This window comes from Mustela putorius, unplaced genomic scaffold, assembly GCF_011764305.1.
Source record: "Mustela putorius furo isolate JIRA1106 unplaced genomic scaffold, ASM1176430v1.1 tig00003863_pilon_pilon_pilon, whole genome shotgun sequence".
Lineage (NCBI taxonomy): Eukaryota > Metazoa > Chordata > Mammalia > Carnivora > Mustelidae > Mustela > Mustela putorius.
Genome location: NW_025422015.1, coordinates 6,194,892 through 6,217,433, shown reverse-complemented (window position 1 = coordinate 6,217,433; position 22,542 = coordinate 6,194,892). Strand labels below are relative to the sequence as shown.

Genomic DNA, 22,542 nt, shown 5'->3' with positions numbered 1-22,542 from the left:
ACCCTCGCCCCGCCCCCGCCCCGCTCCTGGGGCTGGCTCGGCCCTCAACTCCCGGCCGTCCGCCGCCGCTGGCCTGTCCAAAATGGAGGGTTCTCCGCCGGCGTCGTTTGCCCTCCGGCTGCTCCTGCTCTCGGTGTTGCCGGCCGCCGGGTGGCTGAGGACAGCTACTCAGGAGCTGCCACTGCCGCCCCAAGCCCCGCAGGTAGGGCAGGGCGGGCGCGGCTCGGCCGCTCCTTCGCACGGACCCTCCGGGGAGGCCCGGGCCGGAGCCGTAGGACGTCGGTGTCCGCATCGACTCTTCTTGCCACCGGCCGGCGGGCCAGGGGAAGGGGTCCGGGCGTCCAAGAGAGGAGTGGGGAGAAGCATCCAAGGAAATGGGGGCAGCCTGGGAAACGGCAGCGAGAGAGCGAAAAGGGTTACTTAATGTGTGATTAAGCCCAGTGCCGCCAAACTTGGGGATTCTTAGGGCAGTCCCAGCCGTTGCCCGCCGGAGGGGATTTTGCCGTCGAAAGTACGCGATCACAAGGGCTCCCAGCCTTGTGTAATGGCGCCTTCCTGGGGTAGAGCCGGCACTGGGGCCGCTCAGTGTTCGGGAAACGTCGAAGTGGCTGGGAGAGAGGACAAGAGCGATTCCAGGCCACCTGTCTGCTCCCGCGGCGGCGGGAAGCACTGCCTTCCTCCGCGGCGTGCAGGGCTCCGGGATGCGCCTACTCCGGGTCCCAGCCGCACCAGCATCCACTCGGAGCAGGCTGGAGACTCACTGATCCCATGCCTTTCGGGTAGGGCCCAGGAATCATTGTCGTCGGTAAGCCCCCCAGGCTGATTGTGAAGCAGTTGAAATTGGATAACCACTGCGCCCTGGTACTGGAGGGTGGTTGGTTTTTCTTGCTTTCGCGGGGCAGTCATGTTGAAATAAACCAGTATTTGCCGTTCATCGATTGAATGTATGGTTGGGAAAAGTTTGAAGATTTTAAAATGGGAGTTTTCCCAGAATGAGAAGAAACAATATAGGTATACTTTTTCTTACCGCTCAAGACTTGAATACTCTAAATTCAGGGGTGACTTACAGCATAAATATCACTTCAAAAAAAAATTTTTTTTTTTTTTTACTTTGAATGACATTATTTTCTCTCTGAGAAGAAAAATAAGGAGCATATCTCACTTTCAGTTCTGTTGGGGCATTTCGGGAAGGCACAACAATGCAAGCCCTAAGAACCACTTGTATATAAAATTGTATATGGATCACAGTGCAACCGGTCAAAAATATGAATGTGATCGCTGAGCACCAAGACACCAAATAAAAATGAAATGATTCTTAAAGTCCTGGAATTCCACTGTTTTCAAAAGTTTTTTCCCCCATTTAAAAAAAAGATTTTATTTATTCATTTGACAGACAGAGATCACAAGTAGGCAGAGAGTGAGGGGGAAGTAAGCTCTTGGCTGAGCGGAGAGCCCGATGCGGGACTAGATCCCAGTACCCTGAGACCCTGACCTGAGCGGAAGGCAGAGGCTTTAACCCACTGAGCTACCCAGGCCCCCCTGTTTTCCAAATTTTAAAGCTTCATCATAGTCCCTTGTGAATCCAAGGATACTTAAGTCTGTCCCCATATAGTCTGAGAAAAATGCATTTTGACTGCAAGCTGAAAGTACATTGCAATGTGAGCTTAATGAGCTCATCATTTTAGTTCTCCCTTTTTATGCCATCCTTCCACTTTTGAAAAGTCCAGATCTAAACTCAGAATTTCATAGATGAAAGAATGCTGAGCAGGGAGAGGGAGAATCGCATTCCCTGGAAACGTTTATATGGGAAACTGAAGCCTCTTGATCTAAATTGTTCAATGTTTTATTTTTTAAATTTTCCTTCCTTTCTTTTTCCTTTTTTAATGTTTAAGCCCTAGTGCAGGAGGACTTGAACTCAAGACCCTGAGATCAAGACCTTAGCTGAGACCAAGAGTTTGACCCTTAACCGACTGAGCCACCCAAGCAACCCTATTTCAAATATACAGAACATTTGAAAGAATGTTGTGGTGGCCACCAGATTAGATGAGGTCTGTCCAGTAGACTTTGGTATAATGATGGTGTTTGCTCTGTCCATTACAGTTGCCACTAGACTACTGTGGTTAGTGAGTGCTTGAAATGTGGCTGACCAGGGCGATTGAGTAACTAAGTTTTTAAATTTTAATTTTTTTAAAAAGATTTTATTTATTTATAATAAATATAGGCAGAGAGGCAGGCAGAGAGAGAGAGAGGAGGAAGCAGGCTCCCCGCTGAGCAGAGAGCCTGATGCGGGACTTGATCCCAGGACCCTGAGATCATGACCTGAGCCGAAGGCAGCAGCTTAACCCACTGAGCCACCCAGGCGCCCTAAATTTTAATTTTAATTAAATGTAAATAGCCACATGTGATTATTGGGTACATACTATATTGAATAGCACAAACTTAGGCCAACGTTAACATTTTATTATACTTTATGCTTTATCATGTATCTGCTCATCTGTTCATTTTTGGGTCTAACCTGATGTGAATATAAGAAAACTGAAAGGAAAATTCCCTCTATATCCCCTCAGTATGCAGAGCTACTGGATTATAGGCATTTTTCTGTTTTGTTTACATGTGCAATTGTTAGAAGTTGAGGTTACACAGATTGTAAAATAATGCAAATTTTTATAGTACATGCTTCTAATATTAAAATAATTTTGTCACCAAGGAGAGGCATCCAGAAGACACATACTTTCTTATATGTGTAAATATTTATTTCATATATTTCCCTGAGACTTAATTCATTTATTTTAAATGAGGTATCTATTACCTTTGTCCTTAGGAAGCTATGTGTACCAGCTGGGCATCTTGTGAGTGAAGGAATTAGAAGAATTGAAAATGGGTGGGTAGAAACTTCAGTTCTGCCACCCACTCTTTAAGTCTCTGCCATCCTGGCTCACAAGCTTGAACTTCCAGTTCAGTCAGAGGTTCTCAGAGCAAGAAATAGGACCTATCTCTGAACTTGGGCTCAGAAGGCAGTAAGGGACCCGGGTCACCTCTGAAATGAAATCATTCAGAAGACTAAAAAATTTAATTGAATTTGGTTCTTGCAAAATACAGCAGGATAGTGTCTGTTAATTGTCTTTTACAAACCCCAGATTTTACTAGGCAAGTGATCTATGTAAGTGCAATAAATTACTAACAAAATAGTGTATGTTCACTACTGAAAGGCAGAAGCTATGAAAAGGTTTCTTAGAATGCTATCATTGGAGGGTTCTCCCAGGGCTATTAGAAGAACAATAGAGTGTATAGTTGACAGATCCTCTAGTTTGAAAAGAGGAATTTTTGGCTGGGATTAGAACACAAAAACTATAACCACCAGTTTGATGACTTACTGAGTGTTGGTTTGTTCTAGAGATGGGTGTATTGGTTCTGGCCCGTGCTTAGTTCTAGATTAGGATGGACCCGGAGAAAGCCAGGCTGGTTCTGAAGCTTCGTAGGCCCCCATGTAGGTTGGCAAGTGTACCAAATGTATGGTATGGACTTTCCATGCTAGAGTTCTGTTCCTTGAGTATAATCACGTCAACCTCACACAGGTGCTTCAGTCTCATTCTCTCATTTGTTGGAAGTGTATAAAGTATTAGAGATAGTCATGGTGCCAAGAGATACTCTTGTATATTATTTTGATTATGAATAATTTTCCTATTTTCAAAGAATACCCCCTGGAAAAAAATATTTTTTATTCTAGATAACAGTGCCTAACTGTGAGTCAACTTAGGGAAGGATTTGTTTTTCAAATGACAAATTGTGAACCCTGTGAGTATTGGTGAATACTTATTAAAATAGTGCTTTCTTCTCTTTAGAAAGCATGTCATTAATAAACTTAAATATTTGAGTAACTGCTTTTGAGCATTTAGTGCCTCTCAAGGATTGTGAACAGTACATACTTGTCCACGGGCACAAGGGGTCCTATTTCAGAGGGGTTAAAGCAGAGGTGCCTGGCTGGCTGTAGTAGGAACACGTGGCCTTTAAGTTTGAGCCTCACGTTGAGTGTAGAGATTACTAGGAAAAAAATAAAGGAAAAAAAAAAAGAAGGGGGCGTCTGAGTGGCTTAGATGGCAAGTGTCTGTCTTCAGCTCAGGTCTTGATCGCAAGTGCTGGGATTGAACCCCACATCACATCCTGCTCCCTGCTCAGTGGGAAGCCTGTTTCTCCCTCTCCCACGCCCCTGCTTGTGTTCCCTCTCTTGCTGTCTCTCTTTCTCTGTCGAATAAATAAATTAAAATGAAATCTTAAAAAGAAAAAGGTTTAGAGCAGTTTTGTTTATGAAAATGAGAACGTTGGAAATGACTCAAATGTCCATGGATAATGGAACAAATAAGTAAATTGGTAATCATATGATGGGCTTTTACACAGCACTGGAAATAAATGTCTTCAGCTGCATGCATCGAAATTTTAAATAAAAGAAGTTCCAGAAGAATCCGTACAAAATTGTTCCACTTACATAAAGCCTAGAAACACATAGAACTAAACAACATATTGTTTGGAGAGAGACAAGCACAATAAAACCATAAAGAAAAGCAAGAAGTGATGAAAATGTGGGAACAGGACAGAGAAGGTCACGCAGGAGACTTAAAAGGTGTAGACGATACTCTGGTTTTTAACCTCAGTAGTAGGTACATGAGTGTTAAGTTTTTCTCTTGAACTTTCCATTTGCATATTATATACTCATAAATGTGACATTTCATAATTAAGTGGAAAAAATACAGATTAGGAGAAGGTGGAATTGTGAATAAGGGCATAATAAAGGCTGTAAAAATAAAAATGCTGGGCTTTAAAAAATGTTCTTTTGATGTTTTGAGTGATTATACTAAATATAGTTGAGGGGAAAAGAAAGAATTGAAGGGCGCCTGGGTGGCTTAGTGGTTTAAAGCCTCTGCCTTCAGCTCGGTCATGGTCCCAGAGTCCTGGGATCGAGCCCCGCATCGAGCCCCGCATCGAGCTCTCTGCTCAGCAGGGAGTCTGCTTCCCTTCCTCTCTCTGCCTGCCTCTCTGCCTACTTGTGATCTGTCAAATAAATAAATAAAATCTTTAAAAAAAAAAAGAAAAAAAGAATTGAGCTATTCTTGCTTGGTGAAATGCATATCTATTCACTTCATGTATGTTTTACAGGACAACATCAGAATTAACGTAACTACCCTGAAAGATGATGGGGAGGTATCCAAAGAACAGGTTTGTCTCCTTTTGATTATGTTTTAGTATCACTGAGCTAAGTCGTAGGCAGCCTCTTATTATTTTTCCCTGCACGTCTAATTTAGTTAGATAATGTATTTTTTACATGAAGAATTTGTCATCATTTATAAACCATTGGAATTAATGTATATGCTGCTTTATTTTAAGGTTGTTCTTAACATAACCTATGAGAGTGGACAGGTATATGTAAATGACTTCCCTGTAAATAGTGGTGTAACCCGAATAAGCTGTCAGACTTTGATAGGTGAGTACTACTAAATTATTTCCATAATTTTTCTGTTTTTAGTAATACTAAATTTGTGAAACACGGTTTTTTTTGTGATGTATTTTCATTTTAAATTAATAATATACATCATTACTGGAGCATATAATAACACTAATGTGTTTAAAATTCAAATCCTACTTTATTTTGGTTATTCCTGGCATATTCACATTTCTTTCTCATGAGATTGTTGTTGTCCAGAGCTGCATTTCTGGTTGGTTGATACTAATGTAAGAATATAAAGAGGGGTAATAAGTGGAGATTTACAAGTAAGAGGCAAAATCTTGAAGGAGTGCTTATCACAGTGTGGAGAAAATAAAGAGAAAAATGAATTGTTGCTCTAATTCTCTGGTAGCTTCTACCCTTATGTCCAGATAATTTTTTTTTTAAGATTTTATTTATTTATTTGACAGAGAGAGATCACAAGTAGATGGAGAGGCAGGCAGAGAGAGAGGGGGAAGCAATGTGGAGCTCAATCCCAGGACCCTGGGATCATGACCTGAGCCAAAGGCAGTGGCTTAACCCACTGAGCCACCCAGGCGCCCCTCAGATAATATTTTTTTAATCTTTTAAAATCTTGGGTTGTTTAAAGACAAGCAGATATGTTGTACCACAGTATTTGAAGGAAATAAGGAATATGAGAAATATCTACAGTAGTCTTACTACCTGTTTTAATATATGCATTTAAGGCAGTAAATTTTTCTCTAAATAATTGTATTTTGTACTTAATTTGTTATGTACTTTTATAGTCATTTGGCTTACAGTGTTTTCCAGTTTTTTGTAGTGAGAGTCCCTTGTCCTGTGGGTCATTTAGAAGTTACAGTGCTTAATTCCTAAACATTTTGGAACTTTTTACTGTTTCCACCTCTGTCATCAGAGGTGCACGGTGTATAATTTTAACCTCTGAAATCAGAGACTTGCTTTGTGGCTTGGCAGATAGTCGGTTTTAGGAAATGGTGATGTCCAGGTGTCCTTGAAAGGAAAGTACATCATATGATTACTTGGATATGGTGTTCTACATATGTTGGGTGAAATTTTTTGTTAATTGTATTGTTCAGTCTGTTAGGGAAGTACTGATTTTTGTTCATTTGTTTTCTCTGTCAGTTACTGAGAATGTATGTTAAATCTCCACTATGTAGATTTGTCTGTTCTCCCAGCTGTGTCAATTTTTCCTTTCTGTCTTTTGACACAACATTACCAAATGCATACAGATTTGAAGTAGTATGTCTTCCTTGTAGGTTGACTTTTTTATCATTATAAAATGTCTTTATCTCTAGTGATACTTTTGCCTTTAAGTCAACTTTATCTATATATTTTTTTTTAATTTATTTTTTATTTATTTTCAGCATAACAGTATTCATTATTTTTGCACCACACCCAGTGCTCCATCCGTGCCCTCCATAATACCCACCACCTGGTACCCCCAACCTCCCACCCCCCCACCCCTTCAGAACCCTCAGATTGTTTTTCAGAGTCCATAGTCTCTCATGGTTCACCTCCCTATCTATATTATTTTAACAGCAATTGCTTTTTGGCCTGGCAGGTGGGAGGAAGATGGATTGTGTGGTAGCTTTCTATTTTTTTTTTCAGTCTTTCTGGGTCCTTACAATTCAAGTGAATCTCTAGTAAGCAGCATATACTGATCTTATTTTAAATCAATCTGTCAATCCATCTTTTATTTGGGATTTTGATTTATTTTTATTAATGTTATAACTAATATATTTGGATTTAAATCTTTCTTTAATTTAAATCTTTAATCTGAGGGGCGCCTGGGTGGCTCAGTGGGTTAAAGCCTCTGCCTTCGGCTCAGGTCATGATCCCGGAGTCCTGGGATCGAGTCCCACATCAGGCTCTCTGCTCGGCAGGGAGCCTGCTTCCCCCTCTCTCTCTGCCTGGCTCTCTGCCTACTTGTGATCTCTGTCTGTCAAATAAATAAATAAAATCTTAAAAAAAAAAAAATCTTTAATCTGAATCATTTGTTTCCTGTTTGTGTCCCACCTATTCCATGTCCCTTTTTCTTCTCCTTTTGGCCCTCTTCTGGGTTTTTTATTTTTTCTTTCATCATTTCCCTCTATCTTGTTGGTTTTATATTATTTTCCTGTTTTTTAATGGTTACCTCTGAGATCAATAAACTAGTATTTTTATCACTTCTCAAACAAAGCAAGAACCTCAGAACATGGAAACTCCATTTATTCCCTTTCTACATTTTTGCTGTTACTGTCATACATTTTACCTCTTTATGTTCTTAAATCTTTATATTATACATCATGCCCATGATTATACAACATAATTGTTCTTACTATTTTGTGTAGTCCAGTAATGACTTATGTTTACCTCAGTGGTTGCCCTTTCCATCTCTCTTCATTCCTTCCTGAGTGAAGAAATGATGAAGGGGAACAAGAAACACACACATATACGCTCAAAACCCACACTCAGGGCACCTGGGTGTCTCAGTGGGTTAGGCTGCTGCCTTCGGCTCGGGTCATGATCCCAGGGTCCTGGGATTGAGTCCCACATCGGGCTCCCTGCTCAGCGGGGAGCCTGCTTCTCCCCCCACCTCCAGCCAGCCTCTCTGCCTACTTGTGATCTCTGTCTGTCAAATAAATAAATAAAATCTTAAAAAAAAAAACACCAAAAAACCCCACACTCACTTAGTGTATATGTGTTTCATGTTCCCCTCAGGGCTCATTTTTCCCCTGCCTAAAAAATTCCCCTTAGTAGGGGATCAAGAAATCCCCTTAGTGCAGATTTGTTAGCCATGAACTATGTGAGCTTTTATTTGAAAACATCTTTACTTTGCCTGCATTTTAGGAGGATCTTTTTACTGGATGGGGAAACAGAGGATAGTACTTCATAGGTTAGCATTTTAAAGACCAGTTTCATAGTCTTCTCACTTCTGGAGTTTCTGTTGAGAATGTCAGGCTCATTGCTCCAGGATGGATAATAAGGTTTTGTTTTGTTTTCCTGGCTGCCTTTAATATTTTTTTCTTAGTCTTTGGTTTTCAGTAGTTTTACTGTGATGTACCCAGGTGTAGGGTTCTTTAATCTGTGACTTCCTGTCTTTTTGGGAAAATTTTTGAGCATTTTCTTTTCAAAAAGTACTATAAGTCCTCCTCCTTATTCCCTTCTTGCTTTTCATACATGTATGTTTGACTCTTTCATAAAGTTCCATATAGATTTTATACTGTTTTCTGTTTTTTTCTATCCTTCTTTTATTTTCATTCTCCCCGCACACTAATTCATTAGCTCTGCCTAATTGAGTTATCTTCATTTACTGGACTTTACATCTAGTATGTCCATTTTATTCTTTCAAAAAATTTTTTTTCATTTTTCTTTTCTTTTCCATCTCCTGCTCAGGCCCTGGATACTGGCCCAACTCTTCCCCCCTCTCACCCCGATTTTTAAAAAAATTTTATATATATATATTTTTTTCCCTAGATTTTTTAATTTATTCACTTGTCAGAAATCACAAGTAGGCAGAGAGGCAGGCAGAGGGAGAGGGGGGAAGTAGGCTCCCCGCTGAGCAGAGAGCCCGATGCGGGACTTGATCCCAGGACCCTGAGATCATGACCTGAGCCAAAGGCAGAGGCTTAACCCACTGAGCCACCCAGGCACCCTAATTTTATATTTTTAATTTTGATTTTAGTAGCTTGCACTTACCTGGTGAAATTATTCATTTTACCACCTATTTTCTTTTATTTAAAGATTATTTCTTTATTTTAGAGTATGCATGAGCAGTGGGGCAGCAGGCGGGGTGGGGGGCGTTCCTGGTCTGAGGGGCAGAGGGAGGAGGGAGAGAGTCTCAAGCAGACTGCACTGTACGGGAGCCCAACACTGGGGGCTGGATCCCACAACCACGAGATCACCACCTGAGCTGAAACCAAGAGTTGGGTGCCCAACAGACTGCACCACCCAGGCACCCATAATTTCTTTTCCTTCTTTCCTTTCTTTTTTTTTTTTTTTTTTTTAGATTTGATTTACTTGAGAGAGAGCACGAGCAAGGGGAGGGGCAGAAGGAGAAGCAGAATCAAACTCCCTACCTAGCAGGAAGGGAGATCCTGAGATCATGACCTGAGTCTAAGGTAGATGCTTCATTGAGTCAGCCACCCAGGCACCCCTATCATCTATTTTATTGAACCTATTACTTTCAGTAACTTTATTTATTTTTTAAAGTAAGATTTACTTTCTTTTTTTTAAAGATTTTATTTTTTTATTTGTCAGAGAGAGAGAGAGCCACAGGCAGAGGGAGAGGTAGGCTCCCTGCTGAGTCCTGATCCAGGACTTGATCCTAGGACCCTGGGGTCATCACGACCTGAGCTGAAGTCAGACGCTTAACCAACTGAGGCACCCAGCCATCCCTAACTTTAAAATTAAAATCTGCCCAGTCTAATTTTTTGAGCCCCTCTGGATCTGTGTTTTCTTTTGATCCTTCTCCTTCAAAATATGTATTTTTGATATTGTGTTCAAAAAGTTCTAAAGTCTCCAGATATTATTATCTTACTCCAGAGAGGATTGACTTTAGCCCCTGGCAGTCATGATAATAAGGGGCAGAATACCATAATTTTTAAGTCGAGGATTGGGCTGACTGAAGGCTGGGTTCTTATCCCTGTGAGGCTTAGTCTATTTCTTATTAACTGCTTTTCCCCAGATGAAGCTCATCGTAGGTCCTGAGTGAAAACCGGAAGTGATTATGAGGGCCTCTGTTGTGTGGGCCTCACACTTCACTGTCATAAGCCTGCCAGGGTTCTGCTTAGCTTCTTAGTGTCTTAGATAGAGGCTTGGTTTCTCGGCTCACCCGACTTACTAATAAGCACATGTTTCTGCAGGAGAAGACTGCATAGAATGTTCGCTTACTTCTCTTCTTCCCTTCTCTCTAGGATCTTGTAGCCATAATCTTTATTTTATACCCCTCTGTGTGGGACTGCCCAAATCTGCCCATTCAGCTCTGTTTAGCTTCTCTGCCTCTGAGTCCTTACTTTCTATTGAGCTTTGCAGCTTCTCTAGCTGTCAAGCTTGAGAATCAGTAAATGCCTTGTGGGGGCGCTGGCTGACTTTTTAGCTGTCTGCTGCCTCTAGACAGATATGGGTTTTGAGTGTATATGAGTGTTTCTATTTTTACATCTTTTCTGGTGGCTCTCAGTGAGAAGGTTAGTATACAACAAGCTAATTCTTCCTAGCTAGGAAAAGAAGTGTTGTTGTTGGTTTAAGTAATAATTCCATTGATGGCATATTCATTAGGAATTTGCCACTGGGTGTGACCCAGCTGCCCTCTGTAATAGTTTAGTTCTAAACTTAGTAGGTGACAACAGTCTCTTGGTTCCTGTAGGTCAAGAATCTGAGCTTGGCCTACCTGGGACATTTGGCTGTCCTGTAAGGTTGCAGTCCTCTCAAGGCTTTGCTGGGGAGGATCTGCTTCGTAGCTCGCTCACGGCTGTTGACAGGATTTAGAACTGTGGGACTGAGGCCTCCATTCCTCCTTGCAGGAGGTTGACCAGAGGCCTCCCTCCTTCCCTTGCCGCATGGACCTCTCTGTTGGGCACCTCACGAGATGGCAGCTGGCTATATTGGCTGGAGGACGAGGGAGGCCGCCAGCAAGAGTGAACCCTCACAAGACAGAACCTGCAACCTTTATCATCTAATCACAGAAGTGACTTCCCGTCACATATACTTTATTCTATTTGTTAGAAACAAGTGACTGGGTCCAGACCATACTTGGTGGAAGGGAATAATGCAAGGACATGAATTGCCAGACTCAAGGGTTGTAGAGAGCCATTTTTGAAAGCTGCCTACCATAGTCAGGAAAATCAGAATATCAAGGGCTTTTGTGCTTTTTAATTTTATTTTATTCTCCAGCAGGGGTGCCAGATTTGGGGGCTGAAGAGTCACCACCTTGATGTCTTTATATGACTGCATTTTCCCCTCTATTGAATCTCTTGTGCCCTTGTGCACAGCCTTTGAGCAGACAGATACACTGACAAGAAGCATGCTGTTCTATGAGCAGGACCAATGGGCAACTAGGGAAAACACAGAGATGGACCACAGGGGAAGAGAAGGGAAGTTTTACAGCTAGAAGCCTTAGAGGAGGGGAGGGAGGGAGGTTAGGCAGACCAGAATGAGAGAGCAGCAAGTGCCCCCAGAAGGAGCCTGAAGAAGGACCATTCAGAGAACTACCAAACAAGTCAGAGGGATGCTGCTGGAGGTGTCTGAGCAAGGCAGCTGTGTAGTCAGAACTTGTTACAGAAGATTAATCGGGCTCCTCTGTGTGAATGCTTTGAAGGGAGGGGGATTGAAGAAAGGAATAGTTAGGTAACCATTATGTTGGTTGAGAGTTACGGAACCACATATTCCACTCCCTACCCCAACCCCACCCCTGGTGGAAGGGAGAAATATAAGAGAGACTAGACCTGGGGTGGCCTGAAGGAAGCAACTAACTGGATACAGAGAATGAGGGTGCAGAAGTCAAATGTAACCTCCTAACTTCTGTCCTTGCGAGTTTGGAGGAGGGTGGATTTATTTACAGAAACAGGGAAGTCAAGGAGGAACAGTTTTGTGAAGATTTAGGTTGAACTAAAAGTTTAGGTCACTTGGATCTTAATGTAAATATCTGTACCTATTTCAAAAGTTAGAAGTGGTAGTCTGTATCCCCCAGAGATTTTGATTTATTGATTGGGATGAGGCTTGGGCATCTGTACTATTCCTCAGTGGATTCTGATGCATAGACAGGATTTAGAGCCCCTGGACTGGGATTTAGAACCATTAGACTGGTTTTGAATAGTATTGGTAACTGATGATGGCATATTTATTTTAAATTATGTATGTCTCATTCTAAATGGAATCACTGCTGAATAAAAGACACAGAACATCGAACCTGACATGTACTGTCAGGGTAAGGCCACCTAGTAAGGAGACAGGTTTATAAACCAAGAGCTACACTGCAAGAAAGTGCTTAAAAAAAGGCACGAACTCAGAGATACAGGGATATAATAGCTAGAACTACTTAAGAGGAGTTTATTAAAAATGGATGAGAAGCGAGGGAGTAGTAGAGAACATTCCAGATAGAGGGAAGAGCCCTAAGGATCTTAGGGAAGAACATAGAATCTATTTGTTTATTTATTTAAAGATTTTATTTATTTATTTGACAGAAAGAGATCACAAGCAGGCAGAGAGGCAGGCAGAGAGAGAGAGAGAAGGAAGCAGGCTCCCTGCTGAGCAGAGAGCCCGATGCGGGGCTCGATCCCAGGACCCTGAGATCATGACCCGAGCCGAAGGCAGCGGCTTAACCCACTGAGCCACCCAGGCGCCCGCATAGAATCAATTTAAACAGCTGGATCTGTATGCAGACTATCCATCTGGGTTTGGTTTTGGCTGACTGTCCTCAGACGATAACATTTGAGAGACTAACGTTTGAGAAGCTAAATGCTCCTTTTCCACTGGTTTCACTGATGTATATTGATTTATCTTTTTCTGTAGTGTTTTCTGCCTCTGGAAGGTCACCGCTGGCTCTGTAGACCAGCTGCAGCTGTCACGCCCCGCCTCCACTGCTGTGGTTTCGGAGGCTCTCCACCAGAGAGGAGCTGATCCTGCCCCATTGTCCCTTAGTGGGGAGGAATTACAGGGCGGTCCCAGCCTCTCCCTCATCCCTGGCCTCCAACAGCAACAGGTCACTTACTGAGAAAACAACTTAGTGTCCTCACTGCTTTGGGGCCCCTAGATCCCTGGAGTTTGCGAATGAGTGAATGGATGGATGAATGTACTTACTTTACTGTTACATGGGATTAGCTCTGTCTTCTGATTGCTTTGTAAGTAGTTATGCCTTGTTCGTTCCTCCTTGACAAACTATGTAAAGGAATAGGAATGATATTGCTAGTGTGGTAGTCTAAAGACTATCGAGCATTTATCCCTTTTCAACAACTGTTGTAGGCATGGTGAGGATTTGTCGAGTTGTCTTTATTTTCATAAATTCTGTAACATCAGTGAAGTCAGAGATTGAGAAAGCCAAAGAAATTGTTCTGCAACTGTCTTGTTCCATGTAGATGTCATCAAAATAATCAAACACAGCAATAGATTTGGTGGCATTTGTTTTGTTCAAAGCTGTCACTACTTTTTTTTCTTATAGTGAAGAATGGAAATCTGGAAAATGTGGAGGAAAAAGAATATTTTGGAATTGTCAGTGTAAGGATTTTAGTTCATGAGTGGCCTATGACATCTGGTTCCAGTTTGCAACTAATTGTCATTCAAGAAGAGGTAGTAGAGATCGATGGAAAACAGGTACGATAATATGATTATTAATTGAGAATTAAACCCTAAAGATTTATGCTGGGTATTATGCATGTGTTACATTATTGTACTATTTATTTCTGACTTGATAAGGAAGAATGTTACCCCAATGTTGCCTGTCTGCAAGCATTTAGAATTTTTTACTTGTTTTAACATTTGTTTAGCATTTGAAGTCTTTAATTGTTTTAAAAAATGACTATATTCATACATGTTTATATCACTTTAAAATATTATAAACATTAGTAAATAAAGCGATTGAAGGGATTGAATTTGGTTTATAGCTCTGCCACATTTTCCCCTGGCTAAGTAGATGAAATGGGACAGAGAGCAAGCTTCCAATACTGAATGCTAAAACACTCAGATTAAAGTTGGTAATTAAATGCCTCAAAGTGCAGGGAATGCAGAGTAATTGTGAACTGGATAAGTTTTTTAGTTAAATACAACAAAGGAGGAAAAGTTAGTTTTAGATTCTTATGGGGTTGTGCCATTATTTAAAATAAAGGGTAATTGTTTCTTTTTTCTTTCTTAGGCTCAACAAAAAGACGTTACTGAAATTGATATTTTAGTTAAGAACCAGGCGATACTCAGACATTCAAACTACACCCTACCTTTGGAGGAAAGCATGCTGTATTCTATTTCCCGAGACAGCGACATTTTATTTACCCTTCCCAACCTCTCCAAAAAAGGTACTTTGAAAGGCTGTTACTTAAAGTATTACGGAAATTATTTCTTTAGTGGATAGCTTTCTAATCATAGTTAATATATTTGGAAGTAGGCTTCTTTCAGAAATGCTTTATAACATTTAAGAACTTCCAGGAACCTATCTTGAGTCTTAATAGAAAGTGATCAAAACAAAAAGTGATCAGTAGTGACTGTTTGGTGACATTTTGTGGTAAATAGGTACCCTTACTCTGGGCAGTCGTCACAAAATACACCATCAGAATATCATTTAGGTATATTGAGAGAAAGAAGAATTCATTTTTTCCACCAAAACATGCAACTTTCTGAAATTTGGACTTCTGTGTTCTGTGTGGTAGAATCATAACTGGTGTAGCTCCCTCTTAGTGTCTGAGTCTATGGCTCCTTTCTGGCATTTAAACATGAACAGTGAAATGTTATTTTTTTCCTCCTATGGATGGGAAAGTATATTCTTAGTATCCTATATGTGTTTGGCATAGTAACAGTAGAACTAGGAAGAGAGACACTAGCGTGTACCTAGCGTTTTGGTGACATGGCTCTTCCTTCTCAGTAGAAGGTGTCAGCTCACTGCAGACCACCAGCCAGTATCTCCTCAGGAATGTGGAAACCACCGTAGATGAAGACGCTTTCCCTGGCAAGCTACCTGAGACTCCTCTCAGAGCAGAGCCTCCATCTTCTTACAAGGTACATCCGGTATTCAGGATTATCTTTCTATTACAGACATCTGTAGAACAAAACAGCATCTCAGATGAGGTGGAAACCACGAGGACTAGGAGTGTGAAATGTTAATAGTGGGCTCCTCACTGTTGCAGTGGGAGGCTTTCAGGTTGTCCCATTTTCTTTTCAAGTTCTATTTAATAATACAGTTAGATAATGATCATCAAGTCCCTGGATATCATTCTGGGGGGAATTTCAGCTCCAGAGTCATTCCCATATTCCTGTTTATTGATTCTGTGACTGCCATCTCGAGCATATGTGCATGTGCTCGCGCACACACACAGACACACACACACAGACACACACACACACAGACACAGAGGCCTGGGGCCCTCAGGATCTTCACAGTGACCGAGCGCAAATGGTGAAGGGTGTACTCTCCGGAGTTGGACCACATGGGTTTGAATCCTGGTCCTGCCACGTACTAGTTATGTGATCTTGAACAAGTTCTTAGGCTCTCTAACCTCATTTTCTTTATCTGTGCAATGGGGCATCCACTTTAATCTGTAAAATCATGCAGTTGTTACCAGGATTAAATACACCGGGTACAAATGTAAGGATGTATTTCCACCTATTAAGTACTCCTGTATTACTAGGGGCATGGTACGGCTGCCTGGAAATATATACAGGGTTCACACTGAGTATCTTGATACTTCTGTATGTATTAGCTCAGCCTCTTACTTGAAATAATTTCTGTTTAAGTGAGCAAAAACTGTGGTCCAAAGGATTCCAAAGACTTTTTTTTAGGTTCCCACCGACAGTTGGGATTGCCTACTTGGGGTTGTTGTAGAAACTCTGGTCACTTTTTGCTGCCTGAACGCCAGCACCTCAGTCTGCCTACATGCCTCCCTCCCTGTCTGTGCACCTTAGTGTCTGTTCTGACATGTTCTGTGCTCAGTGAACCTCCCATCTGGGCCAAGAGCCACTAACATGTTTGTCTTTCTCTCCTGCCGTTGTTCAACTATTAGAAACCCATGGTTGCCTTTGGTCTGTTTGGCGTAGACTAGCCAAACCTCTTACCATTTAGCAACAACTTTCACTTAATTTATACACAATAGTATAAATAATTGTAAAGGATAACAAAATAACATTCCTATACCTGTATTACTAGAACATAATTTTTAAAATTGTAAATAATTTTATCAAGGTATATTTTAAAATAAACTAGCGCCCATTTAAAATGTACAGTTAGGTAAGTTTTGATAAATGTAGGCACCTATGTAACCAGCATGATAGTCAAGATGCAGAATTTTATCATCGCTTAAAACTATAACATAATTTTTAAAGTCTCTTAGAGATCAGATGGTACTTGGCTTGTCTAATCAAAACTCTTCTTTTAGGTGATGTGTCAATGGATGGAAAAATTCAGAAAAGATCTATGTAGGTTCTGGAGCAGTGTTTTTCCAGTATTCTTTATGTTTCTGAACGTCATGGTGGTTGGAATTATAGGAGCACTTGTGGTAATAACCATCTTAAAGGTGCTCTTCCCAGTTTGTGAATACAAGTAAGTGTTTTTTTTTTTTTAAGATTTTATTTATTTACTTATTTTTTTGAGAGAGAGAAAGAGCACAAGCAGGCAGAATAGCAGGCAGAGGGAGAGGGAGAAGCAGGCTCCCACTGAGCAGAGAGCCTGACATCCCAGAGCCCGGGGATGATGACCTGAGTGGAAGGCAGCTGCTTAGCTGATTGAGCCACCCAGGTACCCCAGTAGTTACTATTTTTAAACAGCATTAGTGTTTTTAATGATTAAAAAGCGAGTTGTATTTACTGTATTTTAGAGTACAAAATATAAATATTAGGAAGGCTGTAAGACGAGATGGAAGGAAAATGATGTCTGCTTTTTTCCTAGCTTGTCTTCCAACTTTAACAAAACTAAAACATTTATTGGATATCTGTCATGAACAAGACACTTGTCTTGGGGATTCAGATGTGAATAAGACAAACTCTACCCTCTAACATCTTAGCCTATTAGAGAGAGAGAAAGGAAACATTGCCTTTTAGTGGAAAATGCAATGTTAGACTAACAAGTGAAACAAGGGCTTCACCATGTATAATTTTCTACCTCCATCTATCTGTTTTTTCAAAGATTTTATTTGTTTTTTTGACAAGAGAGAGATCACAAGTAGGCAGAGAGGCTGGCGGGGGGCAAGGAGAGGGGAGCAGGCTTCCTGCTGAGCAGAGAGCCTGACGCGGGGCTCGATCCCAGGACCCTGAGATCATGACCCGAGCTGAAGGCAGAGGCTTAACCCACTGAGCCACCCAGGCGCCCTTCTACCTCAAAGTATCAATTTTTAAATGAAGTGGATTTTAGAAGACTAGTACAGCATTGCTTGTAACAAAGCAAAAGCAAAAGAGGAAACCTCTGAACTGTTTATCAATGGTGGTTTAACTGACTAGCAAGCAGTTCCCATGTGCAGTGGGATTCTGTGCAGCCGAGAAGCAAAGAATCCAAAATCTATTAGGTGGGGGAAAACACTGCGTAGCATATGATCCCATTTGGGTTAAAAACAAAAGTATTATGTATATGCGTATATAAATGCACAAAAAACTTCTGAAATGACAAAATAAGTTACTTCTAATGAGTGGGAATGAGAACAGAGGTAGAGGTAGAGACACTTGGTTTCCCTTTCTGGATGGCTTTTTTTTTTCTTTTTTAAAGATTTTTTATTTATTTGACAGAGAGAGAGACACCAAGAGAGGGAACACAAGCAGGGGGAGTGGGAGACGGAGAAGCAGGCTTCCCACTGAGCAGGGAGCCCAACACCAAGCTCGATCCCAGTATCCCTGGGATCATGACCTGTGCCAAAGGCAGACGTTTAACAACTGAACCACCCAGGTGCCCCTGTATGGCTTTTTTTTTAACCATAAGAAATTATTTTATACATGTAAAAGTGAATTTATTGTTAGCATTTTTACAATTTGAACAGGCAGTGGGCAGCTGGCTGGCTCAGTTGCAGGAACATGCAACTCTTGATCCCTGGGGTCGCAAGTTGGAGCACCATGTTGGAAGTGGAGTTTACTTAGGAAAAAAAGAAAAGAAATTTAATAAGTTAAATAGTCATTTTAGTTGTCTTAATAGAAATAATTTTCAGTAGATAGAAATGACCACAGTTTTTGGCTTAAGTTATATTGTACCATGTTAGAAAAATCCTAGGATTTATAGGAAAGAAAAAAAGATTCAATTCAGACATTTGCTTTTCTACTTGCTTGTCGTAAGGTCTTTGAAACTCCCATTGCTTTATGTGTAATATTGAACTAAAACCTTAGAGGCTTTGTTAGAAGGCCATGATGCAAGCAAAGAGCCTGTGGAATAAAGAAATACTAGTATCTCTCCCAACTTTTAGTTTGGTTTCCCCTGAAGAATTCACATTTCCCATTTCTTTCTGAAAATGAAAATTCTGGAACTTAATAGTTTCTTCCTTTTTCCTTTGACTGCCAGGAAGCTTAGGACCTTTTTTGAACTTTTTAGGCAAACCTGCCTAGAAAACTATGTTGCACTTTTTTTTTTAAATTGTTCTTTTACCAAATGTTTTGTTATGGACATTTCTGTGGGAAGAGATACAGTGTAAAATTAAAAACCAGATTTGCAGTATACTTGCATCAATGGCAGTTGTACTAAAGTTACTTTCTGGTAGTAAAATATTTCATCAATATAGAAATACAGAGAGCATAAATTAAAATCCCTCTTCAGTTCTCTGTTTTTTAATTGTTGTAACTAGAGGTGATCGTGGTTAACTTTTAGGGTGTGCATCTTTTATCCAAATTCTGTGTATTGATAAAAATGTATGGTAGAGTAAACAGTATGATCCCACTTGGGTAAAACAAAAGTATTATGTTTATAATAATAAGGTTGTTTATCAGCTAGATTCTTAACTGTCCCTCACATTGCCCTATTCACTTAACGACAGGTACATAGCTATCTCATTGTGTCAGTAATTTTTTCCTTGGTTCCCTTATAAAGGCCAGATGAAAATTAAAAGAAAAATTTTTATTTCTTTTTAATGCTTTATTTTTATTTTAAATAGTCTCTACACTCAATGTGGGGCTTGAACTCATGACCCTGGGATTGAGAGTCACATGCTCCACCAACTGAGCCAGCCAGGTGCCCCTTTATTTCTTAATTTACATAGAGATGTATATCATTCTTTTTTTTTTTTTAAGATTTTATTTATTTATTTGACAGACAGAGATCACAAGTAGACAGAGAGGCAGGCAGAGAGAGAGGAGGAAGCAGGCTTCCTGCAGAGCAGAGAGCCCGATGTGGGGCTCGATCCCAGGACCCTGGGATCATGACCTGAGCCGAAGGCAGAGGCTTTAACCCACTGAGCCACCCAGGCGCCCCTAGATGTATATCATTCTTACGTATATTTGCAAATGGGCTGTGTGCGCCCCTCTACGGCCCTATAGAAAACTCTTATCTTGGAATCAGATGGGACACTGCCACCCTCACTTCCTGTCCACCACTAGCTTTTATACAGTGTTGCTTTTGATCACAGCTGCCAAAGTCCAGCTTTGCAAAGATCTGACCTCATTGAAAGGAATGTGTAGTACAACCTGATGTTGAAACTGTGAGCTACCCTCCAAATGAAATCTTGAAAATCTAAAACAGTCTGTAGGGCCCATGAGTCTGCAGCACCACCCCAGGGGTCTTGGTGCATATGGGAACCTCGCCCTTAAGACCTTTTCCTCTCAGCATGCGTATTTGCTTATTGGTCCTCCTGGCTGCATAGTGTTTTCCAGCATAGCTAAGCCATCATGTAACCCCTCCTCCACTAGACATTCAGGTATCTTCCAGTTTCATGTTCTTTTCAATAATGCTCTCGTGTACCTGTTAAATGTACACATATCTCTTGGCACATGTGTATTTACAGAGATAGATTCCTAAAAGTGAAATTACTGGGTCAAAGAGTATGTGTATCTTATCAACAGCTGACAGCAGTCTTTTTGTTTTTGCTACTGTGGACAAAAATATAGTCTCATTTTAACTTGCCTTTTCTTTTTCCTTGTGTCCTCACTAGCCCAGGTCTAGTGGAGTCTAGCATCTTTGTGAGAATTGGCTGTGTATTTCTCCTGTGACATGCCTGTTTATAACTTTTACCTGTTTTTCTTTTGTTTTCTATCATCATTGGTATGTGGGAGCTCCTTTATCTGTTTTACACACATAATATCTATTACAATTTTAAAAAAATTTTGAATTAACATATAATGTATTATTAGCCCCAGGGGTACAGGTCTGTGAATCGCCAGGTTTACACTTCACAGCATTCACCATAGCACATATCTTCCCAATGTCCATAACCCAACCACTCTCTCCCTCCGGCAATGTCTCAGTTTGTTTTGTGAGATTGAGAGTCTCCTGTGGTTTGTCTTATTACAGTTTTTTTTAATCCCAGATTATGATTTGTCTTTTGCTCTTGTTTCTGGTATCATACAAAAGTTTTAAATTTAGGCTCAGAGCAATTCATGGGTTTCCTTTGTGTCTTTTAGGATTTTAAATTTTTCTTAAGTATGCCTTTCCTGTCCTAAAATTACTGTTCTTAAAACTTGGGTTTTTACCATCACTTGCGTATAGGTTAAGCTAGTTATGATTTAGTTTTTGCTTTCAAAACAAAGGCCATTGTTCCAGTTGTAATTTGCCCAGTGAATCAGAATGCTACCTTATTATGAATGCAGTTCCCACATACATTCATCTTATTTCTGGACTCTCTTCTTCGCTGCTTTATCTCGTGCTGTGCCACTAGCACGGTTTTAATTACTGTATTGCTTTAATAAAACCAGACAACTGTCTCTGCTCTCCATTGTTCTTTTTTAAAAATGTTACAGCTATTCTTGCTGTACTCCCTTGTGAACTTTCAGAATCAGCTTGATCAGTTCCATAAACAACTACCTTCTGTTGACATCTTGATTGGGATGATACTGAACTTGCAAAACAGGTCTTGGATCCAATCCAGAGAACTCTTCCTTGGACAGATACTTAAGTAACAAAAGGGAGAATACTGTGTAAAGATCCTTGAGGTAGCCTTGTCTTACTATGAAACTGTAGACAGGAAATATTTAATTTCTGTTTTTTTATTTCAGAGGAACTCTTCAGTTGGATAAAGCAAATGTTATACCTGTCACAGCTATCAACTTATTTCCAGATAATCCTGAGAAAAAAAGAGCAGAAAACCTTGAAGATAAAGCATGTGTTTAAAGCACCATCGCAAATCATGGACTCTGAATTAGTCTTTTGGCTCTAAATTTGCCACTTGAATAGAATTTTCTTTAAATCGCTAAGAATCTGTTTATATACTAGGGAAGTTGCTAAACTCCTAAAACTGCCTAAAGCTTGACCTTTAAAGTGACAAGTTAAAAGTCACCTTATTCTGTAACAGATCTGGCTATTCAGATGATGAATTAAAGAAATTTAAATGAAGTGGAAGAGAAGACATGAAGAAACTTCAAACTTACCAAAAAAAAAAAAGCAGGACAAATGCCATGTGCCAATACTTTTCAAGGTGCCTTTGTAAAGGAAATTCTATCCACTTAATTACTATAATATATGAGACTTTATGAAAAGCACTTTATGAAATTCTAATTTAAAAGCTCAAGAATTTAACACTTATTTTTTTATTCAGTTTACTGTGCCTTTATATTAAGTATGTGACTCAGTATAAAATCACTTAAGTGTATCATGATTTGATTATATCCTGTACCAAGACTACTTACCTGAATGCACCAGGATTTAAAAATAGTAGTGACATGTTCTCACTCTAAAATAAACTTTTTTTGAGGAAAACAGTATAGAGTTTTGGTATAAAAACATTTCCTAGGCAAGAACTGCTTCTAAGGAAGAGCTCCTTTCACAGTACACTGGCTGAAACCAGGGCTCAAATCAGTTAAGGAGTCCATCAACATCCTGGAATTAAACCAGGCCCTTGCTCTTGTGGTTCTTAGTGCTGTTTACCCTTCAGCGGTGTTTTGGTCTTTTTTTTAACCATCATTCACACTGACATCTATTTTATGCAATCTAATACATATAATACTTTACTCCAAATGGTATTTCCTATTGTTTAATTAAACTCCAAATGGTATTTCCTATTGTTTAATTAATTATTTATTGCAACCCATCATTTTAAACATACTATTCAAGAGTATAGTGACTGGTTTTTAAAACCACCTTAAATGGGTGGGGGGGAATAAAACCCCTTTAGAGTTAGGCTAAATAGATATGTATGTATGGGGAAGGATAACAGGTAGGGAAATGAAGGAGTGAGATTTCATTTTGCCTAGCTTTTTTTAATAAGGAATAACAGCCCTGTGAAATATACTTTCTCATATTATAGAAGAATAAATAATAGCATGCGATTTGGTTT

The 22,542-nt window shown here is 40.2% G+C and overlaps 1 protein-coding gene across 2 annotated transcripts; it reads left to right on the top strand.

The window, feature by feature from the left end:
• GINM1 (glycoprotein integral membrane 1) lies at positions 1 to 21,965 on the top strand. 2 transcript variants are annotated; one of them, XM_004752777.2, is made up of 8 exons: positions 1 to 202; positions 5,152 to 5,211; positions 5,380 to 5,476; positions 13,611 to 13,762; positions 14,301 to 14,457; positions 15,024 to 15,154; positions 16,528 to 16,691; positions 21,266 to 21,965. In XM_004752777.2, the coding sequence occupies exons 1-8, from the start codon at positions 83 to 85 to the stop codon at positions 21,378 to 21,380; spliced, it is 996 nt and encodes a 331-aa protein (XP_004752834.1). In that variant the 5' UTR covers positions 1 to 82; the 3' UTR covers positions 21,381 to 21,965. The 2 variants fall into 2 exon arrangements, with proteins under 2 accessions (XP_004752834.1, XP_004752833.1); XM_004752776.2 differs by having other exon boundaries at positions 15,021 to 15,154.
• Positions 21,966 to 22,542: the final 577 nt, after the last annotated feature.